This window comes from Lineus longissimus, chromosome 17, assembly GCF_910592395.1.
Source record: "Lineus longissimus chromosome 17, tnLinLong1.2, whole genome shotgun sequence".
Taxonomy (NCBI): Eukaryota; Metazoa; Nemertea; class Pilidiophora; order Heteronemertea; family Lineidae; genus Lineus; species Lineus longissimus.
In genome coordinates, this window is record NC_088324.1 from 11,223,066 (window position 1) to 11,243,394 (window position 20,329).

Genomic DNA, 20,329 nt, shown 5'->3' on the forward strand with positions numbered 1-20,329 from the left:
AACAAAGCATCGCCAAGTTTAACCACACTCGATACCCTAACTAGACTGACGTAAAAAAGTTTCCCATTCCAACATGAATATACCTATTTAGTTTGCCCGGGAATGTTAAACACTAAGTTATACACAAAATCACCTGATGGTGTCTCTACACATGCGCCTCGCCCATAGTTATTAGTAACATCGAGTGACACTGCTTGTATGTGTGACCAGGAACCTATTACACCTTCCTCTCGTACACTCCGGACGCATTGAGTGGACCGGCTGCGTCCCCTCATCATAACCATTAGGGGATCCAATTGGGATGACGCGGCAATGGACTGCCGCGGGAGTCTACCCAGTGTGACAAATGGCCTAACCCGAATTGGCAACTTCAGCAAAGACCGAAGTTGGTGTGAAGTGTCTTGCTGTGAGCCCCCCCCCCCCCCCCCCCATATTACGTGACCGGAGCCTGACCCATAGATTACCAGCTCAAAGTCAGCAAGTAGGATATTGTAAGATTCTTGTGCTTATTGGCAACTCTGTCTTCCACCTTCCCGACATTATTTTGATATAGCTTGATGATCATTGTGACCTGGCCTCCCTGAGATTGTGAACCTCGATGTGAAAACAGAGAAGACAGTTCACAGCCTTGCTGCCACAGAGACGAGCGGATCGAGGCTAATTCGTATTTCCCGCGTTATGAACTAATGGTGACGTCACCTGTTATTTCTAGTAGAACTCCGTCATCCGTCGAAGTGTTCATCCAGGATGTAACAAACCGCCCCGGAATCATGGCTGACGACGCTTTGGAGAGAAATGACCTCTTTTTTTGGCAAAAATTCCACAATGAGTTTCCGAATTTACTCATACAGAGCATGGTTATTTCCCGTATTTAGATAGGTGAGATTGATTAGAAGATCTTAAACGTCAAAATAAAGCTAGTTTAGCGTCCGATCAGATGGTTGAAAGAGGTAAACAAGTGCAAAAATGTTAGGCCAAGGCCTAGGGTCGAAAACAAAAAATGCAACCAAATATTACAGACACAGAAAACTGTGCACATGCTGATGATGCGTGCTCACATCAGTCATCATGATTATTTCTATTTCAGGAGCAACTGCAGAATACCCGGGACACTCTGTGCTAAATGATTGGAATGTGTACATAATGTACAGAGGGACAGAGTACATAATGTACAGAGCTACTACTGTCCCGGCTATTCTGAGTAGTTAGGCCCTATTTCATTCTGGTCTCATTCATCAAGTCATCAGTTGATTCAAAGCACCACAATCGAGAGAGAGGGGGGCACTGCCCGACGGCGCGCTCTCTTTCTCCGACTATATGTGTTCACTACCAATACCACTGACTGCCGATAGGTCAAGGCCTATATAATTATATTAGCTGTAGGCGTAGGCGTACAGACACCCACTACCCAGAAGTCACCTAGCCAGAGGCACTTGCCTCGCTGGGGATGATACAGCTCTCAGTATCTCTTGGTGTGCATTCCTAATGACTTAATCGAAGAACATTCCCTGTCTTATTTTAGGTGCCAGCAGTTAGCCAGCATGGTGAATATTCAGACATTAGTTTTCTTGGATCTGGAGGCAACCGGCCTCCTGTCCCCGATCCACAAACCTAAGATCACAGAACTGACAATGATTGCGGTGCACTGCAGTGAATTCCTGCAGGCTCACCTCGGGAGTAACATGCCAAGGATCATAAACAAACTGACCCTTTGCTTCAACCCGAGGAAGGCTATCACACCAAAGGCAATGGAAATGACAGGTAAATTGATAGTTTTTTGCGCAGAAGACTGAATTGATTCACTCACCATGAACAGTAAGTGCTGTAAAAATGTTTTGAGGTATTGGAAAGCTCTCTCTATGATGCCACTCTAGTGACTGTGAGTCCTAAATGATGTATGATATGGGCATGATGGGGAGACTGGGGTCCTGGGCCCTGCTCGGCAAGCAGTCTAGAAGAGAAAACTAAAAAAAACTGACCTGAGAGGGAGACGGAGCGCACCAGTCATAAAGGTGCCCAACCGGGTGTGCACACAACATTCATTATGAAACCAATCAGTTTTAGACAAATGTCTCAAAAAGCCTTTGCCACTGGTTTTAAAAGTGTTTACTTTATATTTTTCAGGTCTGTACAGTGATTCATTAGAGAACCAATCAGATTTTGACAAAGACGCCGTGGCCCTAATCGATGTGTTCCTGCGTCGACTGGCGCCACCTATTTGCTTCCTTGCTCACTGTGGGAACAGATTCGATTACCCGCTTCTAAAAACGGAAATTCTCAACGTTGGATCCGAACTGACTGCTGATATTGTCTGTGCGGACACGTGGGAAATGTTCCAATCGTTAGACAATCGTGCATACATTCCAATGGCATGGAGCAGGAAATCAGTAATGTCACATGACCTAGCCACAGCCAATGGCGTTGTCTCATCAAAGTGTGACGTTGTGACTTTAAAACAAACAGACAATCTGAAAAAGAGACATTCCCAGTCCAGTCTGCAATCAGACGAAAAACCTAATTCATCTGCATGTAATGTGTCGCCTTCTACCTCCAAAGGAAAGAATGAGGACAGTCAGAAAATCGGGTGTTCAAAATCAGACACAAAATCAAATAATATAATGAATTGTAAACCTAATTTCTTAAGCAGTAATACCTCACTTTCGTTACTGTGTGGTGGTGATTTCAAAAGTTTGACTGCAAAGCGTGTCGAACATCCAGACAGCGGTTCAGCCGAGGCTTTGTGTGCATGCGAAAGTCCGGTGCAGGACTGCAGTGAGACTGTAATCAGATCAGGTGGCACCAGCCCAAAAGTAGAATGTTTTACTAATAATGACGGTAGTACAAGTAGGTTGTGTAGCCCATACGCAGAAGGAAACAATAACGCTGTATTCAGTACAAAACCAGCCACGAAATCATCAAGTCCTGCTGGAAGCAAAATAAGTGATACAAAAGGGAATGGCGTGCGGAAAATTACAAGTTTTTCGATCAAAGACATTGTCACAAGTGATAAATCTGATTCATTATCAGGAGAGTCCAGTCCTCCAGCTATTGTTTCAAGCGGTTTGACTTATCGGGGTTCAAGTCCCCCAGCTCTTCTATCTACTGTGAATAGCAAAAGTCCAAGTTCGCCTACAAAGACTAGTCTGATGCGACCTGGTTCGGCAAAAAGCTTGGATGCAGAAGTTGCAGGGGTATCCAATGAAAATTTAGACTCTGTAAATAATAACAGTGACAAGTCTTCAAAAGGTGAGATGTTACTGATAAAAGGAGAGAAAAGTGAGACGAAGGGTGTTGAACCTAGTGAGTGTGGCAGTACTGGTACCCTTGGACAATCTGCCCAGAACTCTGTGTATGTAAATAGTGGCACTTCTGAGAACTCGGTTGCAGGACCCAATGGTGAGAAAAAGGTGCAGATTCGTAAGCCTGCAAAAAAGCGGTTCAGTCGTGGACATGACGCTCTTAATTTTGACAGTCCGGATTTGAATAGCAAGGTTGATTCTGTAAAAACAGATGCCTCCCCAAAATCTAAAACTCCCGAAAGTGTGTCATCAGTGAATGCTGTGCCGCAGATTTCTTCTGGGGTATCGGAAGGTGTAATCGCGTCCACATCAAATTCAGCTGCAGATCACCAGGGGAGATGCCAGACCCCAGAATCAAATCTCATATCCGCATCTCTGCGTAGCTGCCCACGCAGTCCAACAAAACGAAAACCGTCAGATTCAATTGAACATGACAATGGCATCAGTCAAGCGAAGAAAGTAAAGAAGAAACTGTTTGAAAGCGATAGTGCAAGTGTACGTGAGTTGGTCCATGCGGCGAGTAACTCGCCTGGTTCTGATTCGGGTGCCGAACCTGTGAGTAGCTCTCAGGGTAATAATGGCGATGCAGGCAATAACAAACCACGGCTGGAGTCTCTTGGGACCATCATTTACTGGCATGATTACTTTACTGAGGAATTCTTTAAGGAGAGTTTGGAGATGGAGGACTGTCTCCATCCAAAACCTGACTCATCTTCGAGTTCTCGGGAAGCTGCTCTTAACATGGAAAAAAGACAGAATTTAGATGTAAAAAGACCTCAGACTTTGAGTGCCAATGTGGACAATGCTGTGAATAGTAATCCAGTTGCTGCGGAACACAGCTCAGCTTTCAAACCCCAGGACTCCCTTGCAGCAAACCCAGTCTTGCGAAGTGCATTGACAGCGCCGTTAAACTTGAGCTTGAAGGATCGTGATGAGCTGGACGTGACGTCAAGTCATTCGAACAGCGCCCAAGCCAAGTCACCTGAACATGACAATCAAAACACCTCACAGAGACTTGCCACTACACCTAAGAGCCATGGCAATACATCTCAAAGAGAAGACAAAGCAGTTGATATCCTGCCTCATGCCAAAGTCTCCTATAGTCAACGAGAAATCTACAGACGAGTGTTTGGGATATACCCGCCAATATCCCATAGGTCGGAGGATGATTGTATCACGTTGATGCAGATCGTTCAAACTGTGGCACCAAAGGCTGCCATATGGTTAGATGTTAATTCTTGTCCATTTCGCCAGGTAGAGCCACTTTATACACGCAAATAGGTCGGTTCGGAGAGGAGAGAATATGAAGGTCAAGGTCTTTCTCAGTTGATGCCTGACCAGTCGAGGGCAAATTTGTAAATAATTTTTCAGAAGACAGAATGCCCCCTTATCAGGTTGAGAAAATCAGTGCCAAAGTTCAAATTCCTTTCTATAGTTTTAAAAGCATACCCTTATGGTTCAAAATTCATATGGTTTGCGCGCACGTATCTATGTACATCCATATGAACCATGAGTGAAAATGATATTGGACAATTGCAGGACTGTGGTTTGTCTATGTAAAAAACAATGTCTGGTCTATCTTATCTGCATTGTTTATCTGAACAAATTTTGTGCTGGACCATGACCTTTTATTTATGAATAATGTGCATGTACCAATTTATATATATCTGTAGTTTCCATATACATTAATTTCTTCCAGAACAAATTGCAGGTTAAACATTGTGGCCATACATCCTGTAAATCAGTCATAAATTTCTCAAATTGTTTTAGTTAAAAACATTATAATTCCTATCACTTGAGATAAGACTAGACAATTAGAGTCTTCAACTGATGATGATGAGAAAGATAATGGTGTGAAAAAAATGATTGCCTTATGACTTTTTCATCTCAGTAAAGTTCAAACTTTCATTGAGCACTGCAGATTTCAAATCAATTGAGAAAGACCTTGCCCTTGACCTAGTTTAATGATGTGGCACGAGGAGGTGTCAGTTGTTCACCTATTTATTTTGTGATATATAATAAAAAAATCATGTATATATTGAATGCATTATCAGGTAATCAAAAACAACCCATTTTAGATTTCAATTGCATTGTGTTTGGCATGAAGTGAGGAAAGATCAAGTATAGATTTGAAATACATATTTGGAAAGATGTATATTTTGTGTGGAGATGGTTCATTCATATGGGGGAAAATTAGGAAGAGCGAAAGCATTTGAAATATAAAATGGGTTGGTTTCGAACCGCTTTTCTTCACGGTAATAAAAAATATTTCAATATTTTAGGATGCCCTGTCGAATGTTATTACAAGTTGTATAGATTGATGAAATGTATGAACACATAATGTAGATTCAGTGTTGGAAAGAATCACTGGAATTAACAGCTTACATGTGTATAAAAATTCCCAAATCCTTCTCAAGTATTGCTGAACTATCTGAATGGTCAGTTTATAAGTGCTGATCAGAGTTAGCCAAACATAACGCTTTCGACATACCATTTTGTTATCACGATTTTCAGTGATTCTTTCCAATCCAGGTTTGCCTGAGAAAGTTTACCTGGCATTGTAACTGCACTTCCAGATTTTAGTTTTTACACATAAGTTACAGAAATTGTTGGAATCTTGCTGTTTTATAACTGTACAAAACTTCTTTATATTGACTGTTTCCAGCTGTTCCACAAAAACTTTGTCTAAAAGAAACTGTTCATTTTACAAATTCTGCTTTTGCAGTGGGGTGGGGTTATTTTAACTCTACATGCTGAGAAAGTATTTATGATTTTAATGATCTTGAAGGATATTCCCATTGTCAATTGTCCTTTTCTGGCAAGGTCGGTTTTTGTTTTGGTACTTTTTATCACCGACTTGAAAATCTGTTTGTCCTCAAACCACTAATACATTTTAATACGCCACTTCTGATGATTTTCGTCCTTTGCTGGCTCTGTTAGCTGATTGGTCAGTTATGCGCGGATATTGGAATCAGGTGAATTAAAAGTGGTTTAAAGCAATCACCAAAAACTGATTTGAGATGTAGACAGCTCGAATACAGCAACATATGTAGTCATTGGGCCAAACAGTGTCCGCTGACACTCTGAAATCCAACTTCCCACATGGAGATGGCACCTCGTTCAAAATATCACCTATTGTCAACAGTACATCTGTCGCTGACTTGAAGTATTCAGTGATCATGAAGGGACAGGTGCAGACAATTAACTGTCACAACGGCGCCAGTTTTTCCTTGTATGCAATTTCAACGAGTGTGTAACTTCTGTTGTAGTGAAAAGGGAATGATGGTGGGCTGGGTGGCAGTCCCTAATTGAGACCCTTAACTGGAAAAATCAGTTTCAGGTCCCAAATTATGGGTGATGTAGTATACAAAATGGACCATTCTACTTCTAACCCTCTATGGTGACACGTAGAATCATACATGTAGAATCCCTTTCCCATCAAAATGAAGTTTCCAGATCACAACCTTTTGAAAATGTTGGCTTTCTGCTTGGAACTTCATTGTTTTATAGCCGGTCAAAAATGATATTAGTAAATGGAATTTTTAACTACTCATTCATATTTTCAGTTTTCTTTGGTTCTCATGTAGTTCTTAGTCCATATGAACTTCAAATAGCTATTTTGTATTCCAAGGCATAGTCATGACAAATTTAAAGGCCAGTTAAGTTTGAGATAGTGTGTGCTCAAAATATTTTGAAATCAAAATATCTTTCAAATGGAACATTTTATAATCAGCCATTCGGGGGAAAGGCCAAAGTGGAATCAGCTCTTAAAACTTCTTCCTTGAACATACTTTATTTTTCACTTAAAAACTTTGGCATGACATTTTGGGCATCTTACTCAAAATTGTAATACTGACACGATCAGTTCTGTTTTTTGTGTGTGGTTATGAAAGGAACTAATGAAGAAGTAACTTTGACGGTTATTTGTGTCTGACTGATTTTCAAACCGTCCTGCACCAATCCCCTGACTTATGTAGCTAATTGGTCTCACTCTAACTATCCAAAAGAGTATTAGATAATTCCAAAGTTTTGTTTTCGATACTTTTAGAGACAAGGATCAGAAAATCATGAGTTATCATTTTGTAATGCATGTCTCAACCAATTTAAAAAAAAATCTTTCTCTTTCGTCCAACTTCTTGTACTGAAATGATAGTTGAATTTTTGACAGCTTTGACAATCTGTCCATTAAGTGTCGTCTTTTGTAGTAAGAAGCATGTACGTCTTGCATGTAAACATTGTGTTATGTGTTTTAGCTGAAAATCTGAAAAGACAGGGCAGAAAAGGGAACAGCCTGAAGAGGCAGGGTGCAGTATCCTGATGGAAATGCAATAGCCACTTGTGAAAAAGGTGGGGCAAAAAAATAAAATTGAGAAAAGACTTGGTGCTGCACCCTACAAGAACTCTTTAGCTGAAACAGTAATGTTGGGTCTGTTTAGATTTTGATGTGACTTCAACTGTTAGAATACTGCTGGTGTTTTCGTCTTGGAAGCGAATCTTTCGTCTTGGAATCTTGAATATTGTACATGTAAGCGAAAAGACATTGGCTCATGCCAGTTTGAGAGAAAAGTACCCAAGATGTTGTCCATTCTGTACTTTACCAAGACCCCTGCAGTATAATATTCTTAAACATTGAAGGCCACATAGATTTGAAAAGGTTTTGGAGTGAAATGTTGTACAGGTCTAGTCAGGTTGTTTGTGTTTGAATTTTTGTGCTAGTACCTAGGTAAGTTTTAAAAAAAACATGAGTGTTCATATCTAAATAGATGATTTATCTTTAAAGAGAAATCCAGATAATTTTCTTTGAAAAAATGAATGGTGAACTTTATTTCTAATAATTGTAACACATCTGAATAACTGGCAATGTTTTATTGCATTTGAAACATGAGTAGTTTGTTTTCATCATGATTTTTGACTGCAATATGCTTTGAACTTTTGTGTTTTGTTCTTATAACCGTTGTAAGTTTGCCTTAACCTATCATGTTAAAGATTGAACTAAAGCACACATGTCTTGAAAAGTTACCAAACTTTCTTGGTGTGTTTATGGTTAACCTTGACAGGCTATACAGTTGCAGTTATGAGTGTCTGTTTGTGTGCCTAATCATGTGCTTGTGATTTGATTGGTGAACATTTGTGCTAACTTCAGATTGTGTGGAAAATTTACTTAACGGTTCAAATTCTATTTCATTCCTTCTGCATCAATGCAAATGCATAGAGAATGCCTTCGATGCCTTTTATAAGGGAGATACACTCAAAATATACTTCATATGCACAAGTGAGTTGACAAGTGAATTTTATTGCAGCCAATGTTGATTTTTACATAAGTCACTTGTCTGTAGGCTTATGACAGGTTTCTGTGGCGAGAAAGGTCCATCACCGCAACGTGCTATAAATATCAAACACGTTATATTTTATTGCAGTCCCAGTGATGAGTAATAAGGCTTGTGGGCGAGTTATCTTTTTTATTGCTCATTGCTGTGATAAATATCGCCCATCACTGTGGTGAAAGTCATACGTCAATATTTTAATTGAGAGAACGCCAGTATAAGAACACCAGACAATCAAATACTTTATTATTACCTAGTATAGTCACATTGTATACTTTAAGCCCGGAAATAGCTGCTGCCATTTTGATAGTTCACAGAGAAAATAAACGGCATATGAAGAGTTCTGGGTTTATAGTGTCTAAGCGTATCAGAGATCACATGTATATCTTTTAACAATCACCCAGTCAGAATAAACAACAGGGTGTCTGAGAACAAAGTTCTATAATGTTCGTAAATTGATTTGGGTAGCATCTAACTCAGATTTGGTACGCTCGCTGATTAAAGCTTGTTATTTAGGTTCAACTGAACGTGAAAGTTTTGATAATCTTAACCTGACTCGTCAAGATCTTTTTCAAGACACCCTGTGGTAAGGTAGTCCACCAACCTCGTCCCCTTGGTACTTTTATCCGTTCCGATCCTTGGGGACTGGGTTGATTCATTGTAGTTACTAGTCTTGTCACCAGGTGGCATTATATGTACAGTTCATGATCAAGTTTAACTTGAAAGTTTAATTAGAGAATTAGGTTGTTTCTTAGGTTGTTCTGGGTGGCTAAAATAGCTTGTCTTGTTGTATTTTTACCCCAATTTTTGACAAAAAATCCTTCATACGAGTACTTACTTTGTTCCCAAAAGAGTCCTGTGATTTGAATTAATACTTTCACCGCCAGCCTTTCACAACCCCCTCCCTAACCCTTTCTGCACCCCTGGAAAAAAATAACTGTATAAGGTGCAATAGCTTTCCAAATACCAGAATCTGCCGAGATAACATTACTATCCCCCTGGTATCTTTTAATCTTTTGGTTTAAAAGTGTAAAAAAATTACCAAAATCACCCCTTTTCAGGCATCCCTTGACCTACCAAATTCCTGAGGTCAGAATGGCGTGGCAGTGGATTGTAACAGAGAAAACATTTCAGTTGTTTTTCAAGAGTGAAACTAAGAAATGCTTGGCAATATTTTTTTTCGAAATGTATGTCTCTTCTTTGCCTTTGACCTAGTGGTGAGAAAAAATGTAGCTATTTTTTTGGTGTTGAAGGGCGACTTGTGGTGTACAGATGTAAAGATATATGTACCGGGAATCAAAATCTCAAATATTACAAATATTGTAGGAGAGCACTACAATGCACAACAATATGCTTCAGTGCAGCTGTTGGCAATTCAAACACTGTCAGCTGGATTCAAAGTACATGTACTTCAACTTCTACGGCCTTCATAGCACCTTGACTTTCAATCAATCAGTCAATCAATCAATCACGCATTTCCATGATAACACCACTCTCAAAGCCACCTCTCCAAAGTAATGAGCTTTGATGTCAAGAGAATTCAAAGTGCTTTGACTCTGTCAACAGAATATATGATCCGTTATAATCTGATCTGAACAAAATTGTCATGAAGTAATCTGCTCTATAAGTGAAGTTCAGAGTCAAAGGTTGAAAAGCTTAGTGTTTTGAAGGAAATTGTAAATAAGTCACGCAGTTATACCTTACACCAGACACAGTAGAAGGACACCTAAATGATTATATTTGAAGAATATTTTCACGGTCACTTCTGTAGGGGAAATCTGCAGTGATGGATGTTAGAATTGTACTCGTACTAGTACTTTCTACTACTATATACTGACCTCATTCAACCCCTGCATTGCCATTGGGTGGGCTATTATCGGGTATGTTCTCTGCCTACCTTACTCTTTGGGATAATACCCCCCCCCCCCTACATAGGTTTGTTGAAAATGTGAGCAGTACTTAGGTGTGTCTTCTTTACCTGTTTGACTGGGGGTCGAGTGAGTTAAGGAGGTCTATTGGTAGGAGCCGTCAGGTCTGCTTGGTGGTGTCTAGGTGACTAATAGGGGAACGGTCAGGAGAGATCTGTTGATAAAAAGATGCCTGCTCATAGCAGGAATAGTTCTGCTGTACCAGAGAGACCTATAGGTGACTTGCTGAACATCAACCGAGCCCTGACGACACCTGCCCATTGTCCCATTTTTAGGTTCTTTTCTTTTTACTGCAATACTTTCAATTTATTGTCATATAATTGTGAATCTATCAAACAAGAGGTCTTACCAAATCATTTCAGATTGGTAGCATATTTTCCTCAAAGGACAGTTTAGTTATTGTTCAGCCCATAGGTGGTAGCTCAGTCACTTTAGGTTTACACAAGGAGTGTTGAATAATTTAGTGTGCTAGGCTCATATGACCAGTGCTCTTTTTATTTCCGACAAAAACACCCTGGAGAATCAGGTCCCCAGATTGCTGAGAATCTTATCTTGATCTTGGGTATTCAAAGAAGGCCTTCCCACTTAACGAGCAGGCTGCCCGGGATAGCGCTGCTTGGGTCTTGGGGGAATGATTTTCCAGGGTGAAAATTGTATTGAAAAGACCAAAACATTTTGAGAGGAAAACAGGTGTGTGCTTGGTTTTTAAAAAATGGTGGGAAATTTGGACAAATTCAGAATATAATGTCAAAAATATCCTCTTTTTATGTGACCTGAATTTGAACGATCGGAACATTTTACAAAAACTTCAGTTGGTGGGTGAACAACTTTTGCTGGGTGGTTCAAGTACGTTCTTAGCAAGGGCCCGGAGAAATTAACCCAGAAAAGCTGAAATGCACTTTCAAAATTGACCAATTTGCCCCTGTATCTTTTGAAATCCTGGCACTGCTATGACATTAAGCTAGTTACGTAATATTTCAGAGACAAGCTTTGAACATGATGGCATTTTTATCTTGATGACATTCTCAAAAATGAGGCAGTTTACAGTATCGATTGGAAATTTTGGATGTATAGTGATTTTTCTTAGAAATATTTTTGGTCCTCTTCAGCTGGTTTTTTTAGTAAGAATCGTCTTCATGAAGCAATTGCTATCACCTGTCAAACGAGAGAAAAGAAGATTTCTTCAGGTTCACTGTATTGCACTAAGTATGTTTTTAATAAAGTAGTGCATTTATTATCAATTAATGATTGCTTTTATATTCATATGTGCCTCAAGTGAGTAAAATGCTGCTCCCCCTCCTGTGATTGAAACTCCTTACACAAACAGGGACGAAATCACAGCCGGAATTCTGAGATGGGATCAATTTGTGTAGGCCCAAAAACTCATTACAGTTGTAGAACCTCTCTATTAAAGACACCTTCGGGACTGACGTGTGCAGTCATTAATACAGGTGTCCTGATTAGAGAGGTCAAATTGGACTGGAAACTTGGGACTAGAACTAGTGTATTTGGCCGGCAAGTGCCAAGTCCCTTTGTTTGATACATATTATGACACTTATGCCTGGTATGAAAGCCAATATTCCAATCAATGATAATAATAAAAACCAATTATACAATCAATTTCAGAACCCACTGTAAAATTAATAGCAATTACGACGGTGGTGCTGTCTCGCGGCAGAAAATAGAACTGAAATGTTCGACCGAAACCTTTAGTTCCACGTAGTGCCGTCTTGCGGCAGAAAATAGAACAAATCTTCGACCAAAACCTTCAGTTCTACGTTTTCCCGCAAGACAGCGCCACTGTCGTGTAAGCCAATTTCCATTGAAATTCCGCCTGTTCTTTTGGGCAGATAGGCTTAATGTAATTAGACTTATGTTGGGATATTAACGGGGTATTTAGCTCTACCCGCTTAGAAATAAGCAACAAAGGTCCATCGTTTTTCATCTTCTTCCCCTCTTGGACAAAGGTTCACTTCTAGACATCTTCATGGATGAGATGGTTGTGACGATGGAATGGGGGCTGGGCCTGGGCAAACCAGTCCAACAAAACCCAACCAAGCAATAACTGGAAATTTTCTCGTCAATATGGCCGTGACTGAGCTGTCTTGATTATTCTATGGTTTCCCTGCTGATGGAACAAATATTTTGCATTATATTGTTGTCCTTGAGGTTGTGACAGTTTCTAGCGGAGACTGTGTTACAGTCCCAACATAAGTCTAATTACATTAAGCCTATCTGCCCAAAAGAACAGGCGGAATTTCAATGGAAATTGGCTTACACGACAGTGGCGCTGTATTGCGGGAAAACGCAGAACTGAAGGTTTTGGTCGAAGGGCCGTTGCAGCAGACAATAACAGTACTGCAATATTTTGTCCTTTGTACTATTTATAGCCCACAAGGTCATTTGAATAAGATATTGATGACGTTTTAGTCACGTGACAGTCGGACATCGACACTACACTTATTCTACGCATTTGAGCTTATTTCAAAGTCAATTATCTTTGACCCTGCATTGTTTTTAGCATGAACGATACCATAGAGTCAGAGAGAGAAATATTCAAAACAATTATGTAGTATTTCCAACACTCGGACATGTGCCAGATTGAATCCAACTGCCCTAGTTATAAAGCCAGAATCCATTACCAAACCGCATGTTTGTCCGACATTGCCTGCAATTCAGCGATGGGGAAATAGAGGGCAGCAGCTGCAGTGACCTCATTATCGCGGCATTATGTCTCATGACGACAGGGACAATGTCACAACCCAAGTATAATCTACATCACAGGTTGTGACGCTGTTCCAACCAATACAAGATAAAGGTCAATTTTAGGCTGGAGTATACTTTAGAATACTAACAGTCGTCGGGACACATAACGGGTGGTCGGGACGGCTTTGGTGGTCCCGTCCTTATCGGCGGCATCTACTCAACTGGGTTGTGGTTGTGCTGGAACTGTTTTAACAGCTACAAAGACAAGACATAATTTCTATCTTATTCCCTTTCTTTTGAAGCGCGGATTATTTAATATTTCCATTTGTCTCAAAGTGGTTTTCTCGAGACAAAGTCACAACCAGAATACAGTGATCAGTAACGGTTACATTTACAGGAGCAAAATGTCTTTTCGTCGAACATTCTGATGAAGACAAATAACAATAAAGTACAAATATTAGTTATTTTTAATCAAGATTGTTATAATCCTCCCTTTCAACAATTTCATGTCATTTTAGCCTGCACACTGCAGAGTTTGTCTCTTGCTCTGTTCATATCTAGTAGCCTAACCGTTTATTGACAATTTGCCATGGTGTCGAATCACTGATCTCAATCCTTTGAAGCGATATGATAATAGTCCATTTCGTCCTGTGATATACTTGTTGGGGCTTTGCTCAGCAGGTCCTTGCCGTCCAGGGACTTGGGGAATGCGATCACGTCTCGTATACTCTTGGCACCACAAACTATCGCAAAGAGACGATCCAGACCTGGAAATTTAACATGCCGATATTTAGAGCTGCATTACTTAATCTGGAAATGTATCATGCCTACTCCTTGAAGTTTGAAATGAGGATCCCCTGATCCTTGCATCTTTAATCATAAATCAACAATCAAAAGGTTAGAAAGGATTGAAATGTTGTCTTCTCTGGATAAATATTTAGAGCAGTACTGATAAACCCAAGCCGACCCATCCAATGCTGTGATGTTTGCAGCTATTAGGCATTTTATAACATCCATCTGAACTCCTCAGAAAGATGACTCTGCAGTCAGCACCACGTACCAGCCGGGTAGTTTTGCCAATACCCTACTGCCCTCTTGATCAGGCCTCGCCGACAGCGGAGGAACTTTATATCTTACCTAGAGCTATTCCGCCATGAGGAGGGCAGCCAAACTCCAGAGCTTCTAGCAAGTGACTCAACTGACTTGAATCCTCCTGGAAGAGACAAAAACTCAATGTATAGTAATGACAATACAGCAGAACCTACCCTTGCAACTGACAAATGCTGTCCTTAATTGAGATGTGTCCTGCTTATAGAGGTTAGTTTCAATGGACAAATTTAGGACCAATTCAGAAGTGGTATTCCCTCTTTGCCATCTCTGTAACCTTCTGAGTAATCCATCTTGCCCACCAAGTCTTTGACACCACGAGACTGCTACAAAGATATCAGCTATACATGACACAAAGATCATGGAGGCTGAGTATCGGGCTGATGTTGGCATTACTAGACACTCTTGAAAACTATATGATTTTCTATCTATCAGGTATTCACACTGACCTTAAGAACTTCCTCGAGGACATACTTCTGTAATTCAGAGTCGTGGATTCGTATACTACCACCTCCTATCTCCTGGCCATTCAAGACAAGATCATAATGCTGGCTGCGAATCTGAAACCAAAAACGAATCAAAAGAATTAAATTACTCTGTTAAAGAGGGAACATACATGTATGCACACTTCAGCTTTTTGGGATATCTTGGGATGATCGGTCTCATGGTTATATCTTATCTTATCTAAATGTAATTGAAAATTCCTAAAAATGCCTACCTTTTCTGGTTGTGTCTTCAAGAGATGAGCATCATCGGGATGAGCAGCAGTGAATGGGTGATGAACTGATTCCAGGCCCTCTAAAGAAGACGATATCACAAATAATTATACGTGAAAATTTTCCAAATTTAGTAGAACCTCTCTATTATGGACACCCTTATGACTGACAGAATAGTGATGTCCTCAATAGAGAGGTGTCACATTCAATAAAAGTGCCCTCTAGCAGAACAGAAGAAATCACTCGTATAGCGAGGGTGTCGCACTAAAAGTGGTGTCTGCTCCAGAATGTTTTATGGTACACTGATGGAAGATTGGAGCTGTAGTTTTTTTGGGCAGATTCATTGGATCTCGATGTTGCCTGGATTCAGATTACATGTCTCAGCCACCAAAACTCACCACCTCACCAGGTATTCTAAGGAGTAGTAATTTGAGTTCAAGGCGAATCGATGAGATGTCAGCACCCAGACATTTCACTAGCTTCAGCCGGCGCACGATTTAGGGCTCTGGTGCAAGATATCAATGCATAGAATACCAACCTTGACCATCCTCCCTCGGCAGGAACAATGGGAAACCTTGGACCCACAGGAAGTTATCGGCAGTAGGATCTCGGAGGGTGAGGCCTTTCTCTTCCAAAAGGTCAGCAGCCTTTAGTCGAATCTTGCCCATTACTTTGCACTGAAAATACAGAATTATCCAAGTAACTAACTCTGTGACGCATATCCCAGTTAGATATCTCAATGTCCCTGGTTAAAGTTATAACTTTGAAAGCTGTACTGTCTCTTTGGGACAATACTGAGTGACTTATACTGTAGGAGGAAACCTGTGCTCGTCAGGAAGAGTCACTATCAGTACTATGAGATAGGAGAAACACCTATCAGTGATTTTGCATACCTAACTTGACCTAACTGGCTCCTCCCTAAAGTCTCCTTTAAAAACTTACAGTTTCATTTGTTTTGCCAGCTGCGAAGACTATGACATCATGTGGCTCAATCTGTAAGACGTCCTTCAATTCTCCAATCGTCTCTTTGGACATGTGTTTGGTTATCGGGCCCTGCCAGTTGCCATCTTCCTTCACTCGGATAACGCTCGTTGGTACCTACAACGAGAAGGAACAACGTTTATTTTCCAAATGAGAAACACAAATCTGTGAAAGGGACCACAAAAACCTCTCTTCCGAAGATATAAAACTTTCAACGTCATTTCCATTTGAGATTACAATTCTGTGAACACAGATTTAAAAACAAAAATCTCTATTTATACTGGACAAATCCTTCTAATACATAACTAATTCCTGCTTAGATTTGGGTCTGAGTTGGTATATTTTATTCATACGCAATAATGGGATACACTTGTATCCGCAGAGTGGAACCAAATATGTATCATTAATTATTTATGTTCCCATTAGTTGCCCGTTGTGCAGACTTTTGTCCAATATTCTTTAGGATTCCTCGGTGGATGCTAAGGAAAAACAAACATGTACGTGACTGTGACAATGCACTTGCTTGGGTCCAATCCTGCATGCAGTCGCATTTATGAGACTTTTTGATGAACCTTAATTGTAAGAGGGAAAGTTGATAGATAGCGTGGTAAGAGGAGGGCATCTTTTCCAAATCAGTGTTTGCATCACTTCTGGGCTAGTTTTTGTTCACTTTCTCCAATTTTGGCGCTTGGTAACTGAAAAACTCAATTTGCTCACCAGCAAATGGGTTAAGGAATAGCGATGGATGGCCCATCACCAGTCGTAAGGATAATTACTGAGAGAAAGAACCCGATTCTGTGATGTTCCCCGATCAAACAAGAGTGATTGATCGAACTTCCTATCTGTTTGTCCCAACCATCTCAGGGGTCCTCCGTCGCAGACAGAATACCAGAGCAGTAGTATTCTGCTCAAGTCAGATAATCTAAAGCTTCGAACATCAAAAGATGCTTCACAAAGAACTGGTCATATATAACATCCTCTGATTAATTTAACTCAATGCTCAATATCATTGGTAGGGAATCCACCATTGCAATTTCATTTGGTGACCCAACAATCCTAACTGTAGATATACTTGAGATAGGTATCTGATATGAAATAAATCAGTGTTTAAAAGATACTCTGGTACAATCAAATTTTCTTCGCGGTTATGATTATGATCATCTGATATACCATCCAACGAGCATTTTTTTCAACAAGAAGACCATTACCAGAGCCCTTTCATTGTGACAGAATGTTTGCTGCATCAATAGAAATGCCCACTGGGCCTGAGCCACCACGACCATCTAGTCGGGTAACCCCATTGATCACGAGCAGGACCACTCTAATCTCATCCGCCGTTAACATCATCTAACAGTCCCAAGGCCCTGGGGTAGAGACCAGTACCCCCTATGAGATCACGAGTGTGTATCTTTATTGATAACTTTGATCACCAATCCATTATGCAATTTCGCTCCGAGCCGAGATCAGTGTGACCATGTTTAATCATTTACTTGGCTCTATGGCCTCTGGAAGTCCATTAGTGTTTGGATTTACCACATAGATCATGATTCTGGCTCACTCTGGTTATTGCCAGATCAAAAATGTAAACCACAAAATGTTTTCAGGCATTTTGTTTTGGAAGATTTCGTGATCAACCTTCATGAAAATACAATAAAATGCGTGGTCGTGTTACCGGGGTTCCACTGTTTTGATGAAAACAATCCCTGTTGGTATCTGTCTGAATATTGGTATAAATCATGTGAAAATAAATTAGAGACATCGCCAACCAATTACACATATGAATTGTCAAATAATACATCCCCATAATTCATGCGACATATCACCCTAATCGATATCCGGCAGATCATTTGGTGATCCATGGCAGTTGTCTTCTCTAGCATTTTTCTAATTATCCGCATCAGGGCTAAGCAATTTAACCATCTTCACAGACACGTTATTTATGGTTGTTTCCACAGAAATATGTATGATGCCCAATGATTCAGAACTAATGTGCTATTTCTATCAAGTTGTGGTGGCAAGTATCTTGGGATTTCTGGGTAACTATGGGCTGTTTGATCATGGATTCCCAGGACAGCCTTTTTGAACAACCCATTCACTCCTAGAAATTTGTGTCTGGACATCAATTTAGAGAGAGATTATAAGGCAGGAGCCAGGTTCGTCAGATTCTGCCAAAAGTTTTATCACTCCATGTTCTCGTGCACAGAGCCAATATGCCCCAATAGGAACCTAATCATTTCAAGAAAAAGGAGCAGAATGATCAAAAAAGGATTATCTCAAAATTAATCAACCAACAGGACAAAAAATTCCTGAAGCAGCAGCAAAGCAATACTGCCGAACTCTTAATCATTGGTATGGACAAGAATTGGCTCCCTGTTTTCAAAAATGATGCCAAGTGCTCAAACAAATTGGATCGTTGCCGCAAGTGCAAAAACACAAACTATCACAAATCTCATTTCACCGGGATAGCATTTAGGCCAAGCTAGCAGGTGACAAGGGAATTGCCGCAAATTCCCGCAAGCTTCTTACGATAGACAAACATGACTTTTTCCGCCAACTTCCTAAGCCCATAATGCACCAGACATCAACTGCTGGGTGACAAATCTTTCGCAAATTGCTCCTCACGTTTTGGGAATTGCTTACCATGGTAACCGCGGTCAACAAATGAGAAAATAATCCCAAGAGACCGCATGAAGAAATGCTCGAGACTTTTTGGTAAGTGGTGCTTACCCGAGGTTTTTGTGGTAACGTCTTCGGCATTTGATGGACAGGCATTTAAGTTAATGGAAAAGTGGGAACAGAAATGTGTTTTAGTCTGAACTTTTGTCCTATAACAGAAAGCTTTTTCAGCAGTGAGGAAGAAAAATGGGATGATAATATATAAAACCACCAAATTTTGCACTTCTTTTTTTCGAGATTCACAAAAAGTTCCAAATGAGTAGTGGAGCTTGGATCGTTGATTCAATTCCTGGCCCCGGCATCGTCTGCAACCCTTTATACCATTGCACCAGACTCTCAAAGAAAGAAAGAACACGATAGTACCAAAACTAGAGTCCAAACAACTTTTTTGCTTGTCATCATTTACCCCGATATCTCATTTCCACCCCGCTAACTTTATATCCAATATGCCCCTCACAGAGCCCATGCCAATAGGATCACACTTTTTTTCTGTTTGCGAAAATTGGATCTGGGAATAAAGAAAAACGGCTAATCTCTCGGTAGGTATCGGATTACATTATGGTACAGAGGCATCCAATCGATGATCCAAATCTGTTTTTTTCAGCAGTAGGGAGGCGAATATAGCTGGAGATGCTCGGTACTCATGACAGTGACAGAGTTCCTGCACACAGGACGGCACCACAGATATACATCCAAGAGTGTACTCAAACAGTTGGTAGAATGTCTGCAGAGCCGGAGTTCATTTTCAGAATGTTGAATTGCTCCACTTTTAAATGGAAATATTGGTGAGCTGGCACTTCTGTAGAAAGGGTATTTTGGCTTTGCGGACATTACCCGTTTACATGTACATGTACATAGAATGTTAAGTTCTACACTGTCATTGTTCATCATGCGAGGACTTTCTCTTTGATTCCATTTGATTCAGTAACACCATTCTCCATCCCGAGAAATCAGTAAACAAGCCTTGTTACATTGATAAGACTTTAAGATATCTTGATATTGCCGTCTAAGTACCAGAGAGTCTCCGTGGCTTAACACCCAGAATATTCTAGATTCATTGAAATCACACTTTCAAGTCTGGCACCTACTTTCCTTGCTCTGATTAAAACTTGAAATAAGACTTTAAATACTGAGTCCATCTACCGAACACTCAGTCGCAGACTCAACAGATGTTATTCTACACCTGGGAACAAAAACAAGACACGTGATCAATTCAATTAGACCAACACAATCAAACTCGATAATTTGATTTCGACATCACTGTTAAGAAGGGCTAAGTCCGCAGGGGATTCTAAAATTCAATCAAATACTTACAAAGAAGTTAACAGGAGAAAGTATGCGATTAGGGTGTCACCTTATTTTGTTAGCTGCAATTTTTGAGTTGAGGGGTGTCGGTGAGGCAGAATTTGCCTTTATGGTCAGATAATGGGTTGTCAGATGCAATTTCTCGTTAGAAATCATTCAAGCATTATTTTTCATCACACAATATAGCCACCTTTTTAGTTTTTTCACAGTTTCTTGTAATTTGTATATCACTTTGGTTTCTCTTCAGTGCCAAGTATGGTCCAACATGCAATGAAGATGTCACCTTT

The 20,329-nt window shown here is 40.3% G+C and overlaps 2 protein-coding genes across 2 annotated transcripts in view; one reads left to right on the forward strand and one right to left on the reverse strand.

Annotated features, from left to right (window-relative positions):
* The first annotated feature begins 768 nt into the window (after window positions 1–768).
* LOC135501175 (uncharacterized) lies at window positions 769–11,792 on the forward strand. Its single transcript, XM_064793072.1, has 3 exons — window positions 769–879; window positions 1,523–1,761; window positions 2,125–11,792. The coding sequence occupies exons 2-3, from the start codon at window positions 1,542–1,544 to the stop codon at window positions 4,578–4,580; spliced, it is 2,676 nt and encodes an 891-aa protein (XP_064649142.1). The 5' UTR covers window positions 769–879; window positions 1,523–1,541; the 3' UTR covers window positions 4,581–11,792.
* Window positions 11,793–13,550: 1,758 nt separating this feature from the next.
* LOC135501607 (aspartate--tRNA ligase, mitochondrial-like) overlaps window positions 13,551–20,329 on the reverse strand; it is a 56,964-nt gene continuing 50,185 nt past the window's right edge. The window contains exons 11-16 of the mRNA XM_064793806.1: window positions 16,023–16,178; window positions 15,619–15,757; window positions 15,083–15,162; window positions 14,814–14,924; window positions 14,395–14,470; window positions 13,551–14,024 (exon numbers count right to left, since the gene is read on the reverse strand). Coding sequence (XP_064649876.1) covers window positions 13,867–14,024; window positions 14,395–14,470; window positions 14,814–14,924; window positions 15,083–15,162; window positions 15,619–15,757; window positions 16,023–16,178 — 720 coding nt within the window. The 3' untranslated portion in view covers window positions 13,551–13,866. The remainder of the gene's footprint in view (window positions 14,025–14,394; window positions 14,471–14,813; window positions 14,925–15,082; window positions 15,163–15,618; window positions 15,758–16,022; window positions 16,179–20,329) is intronic.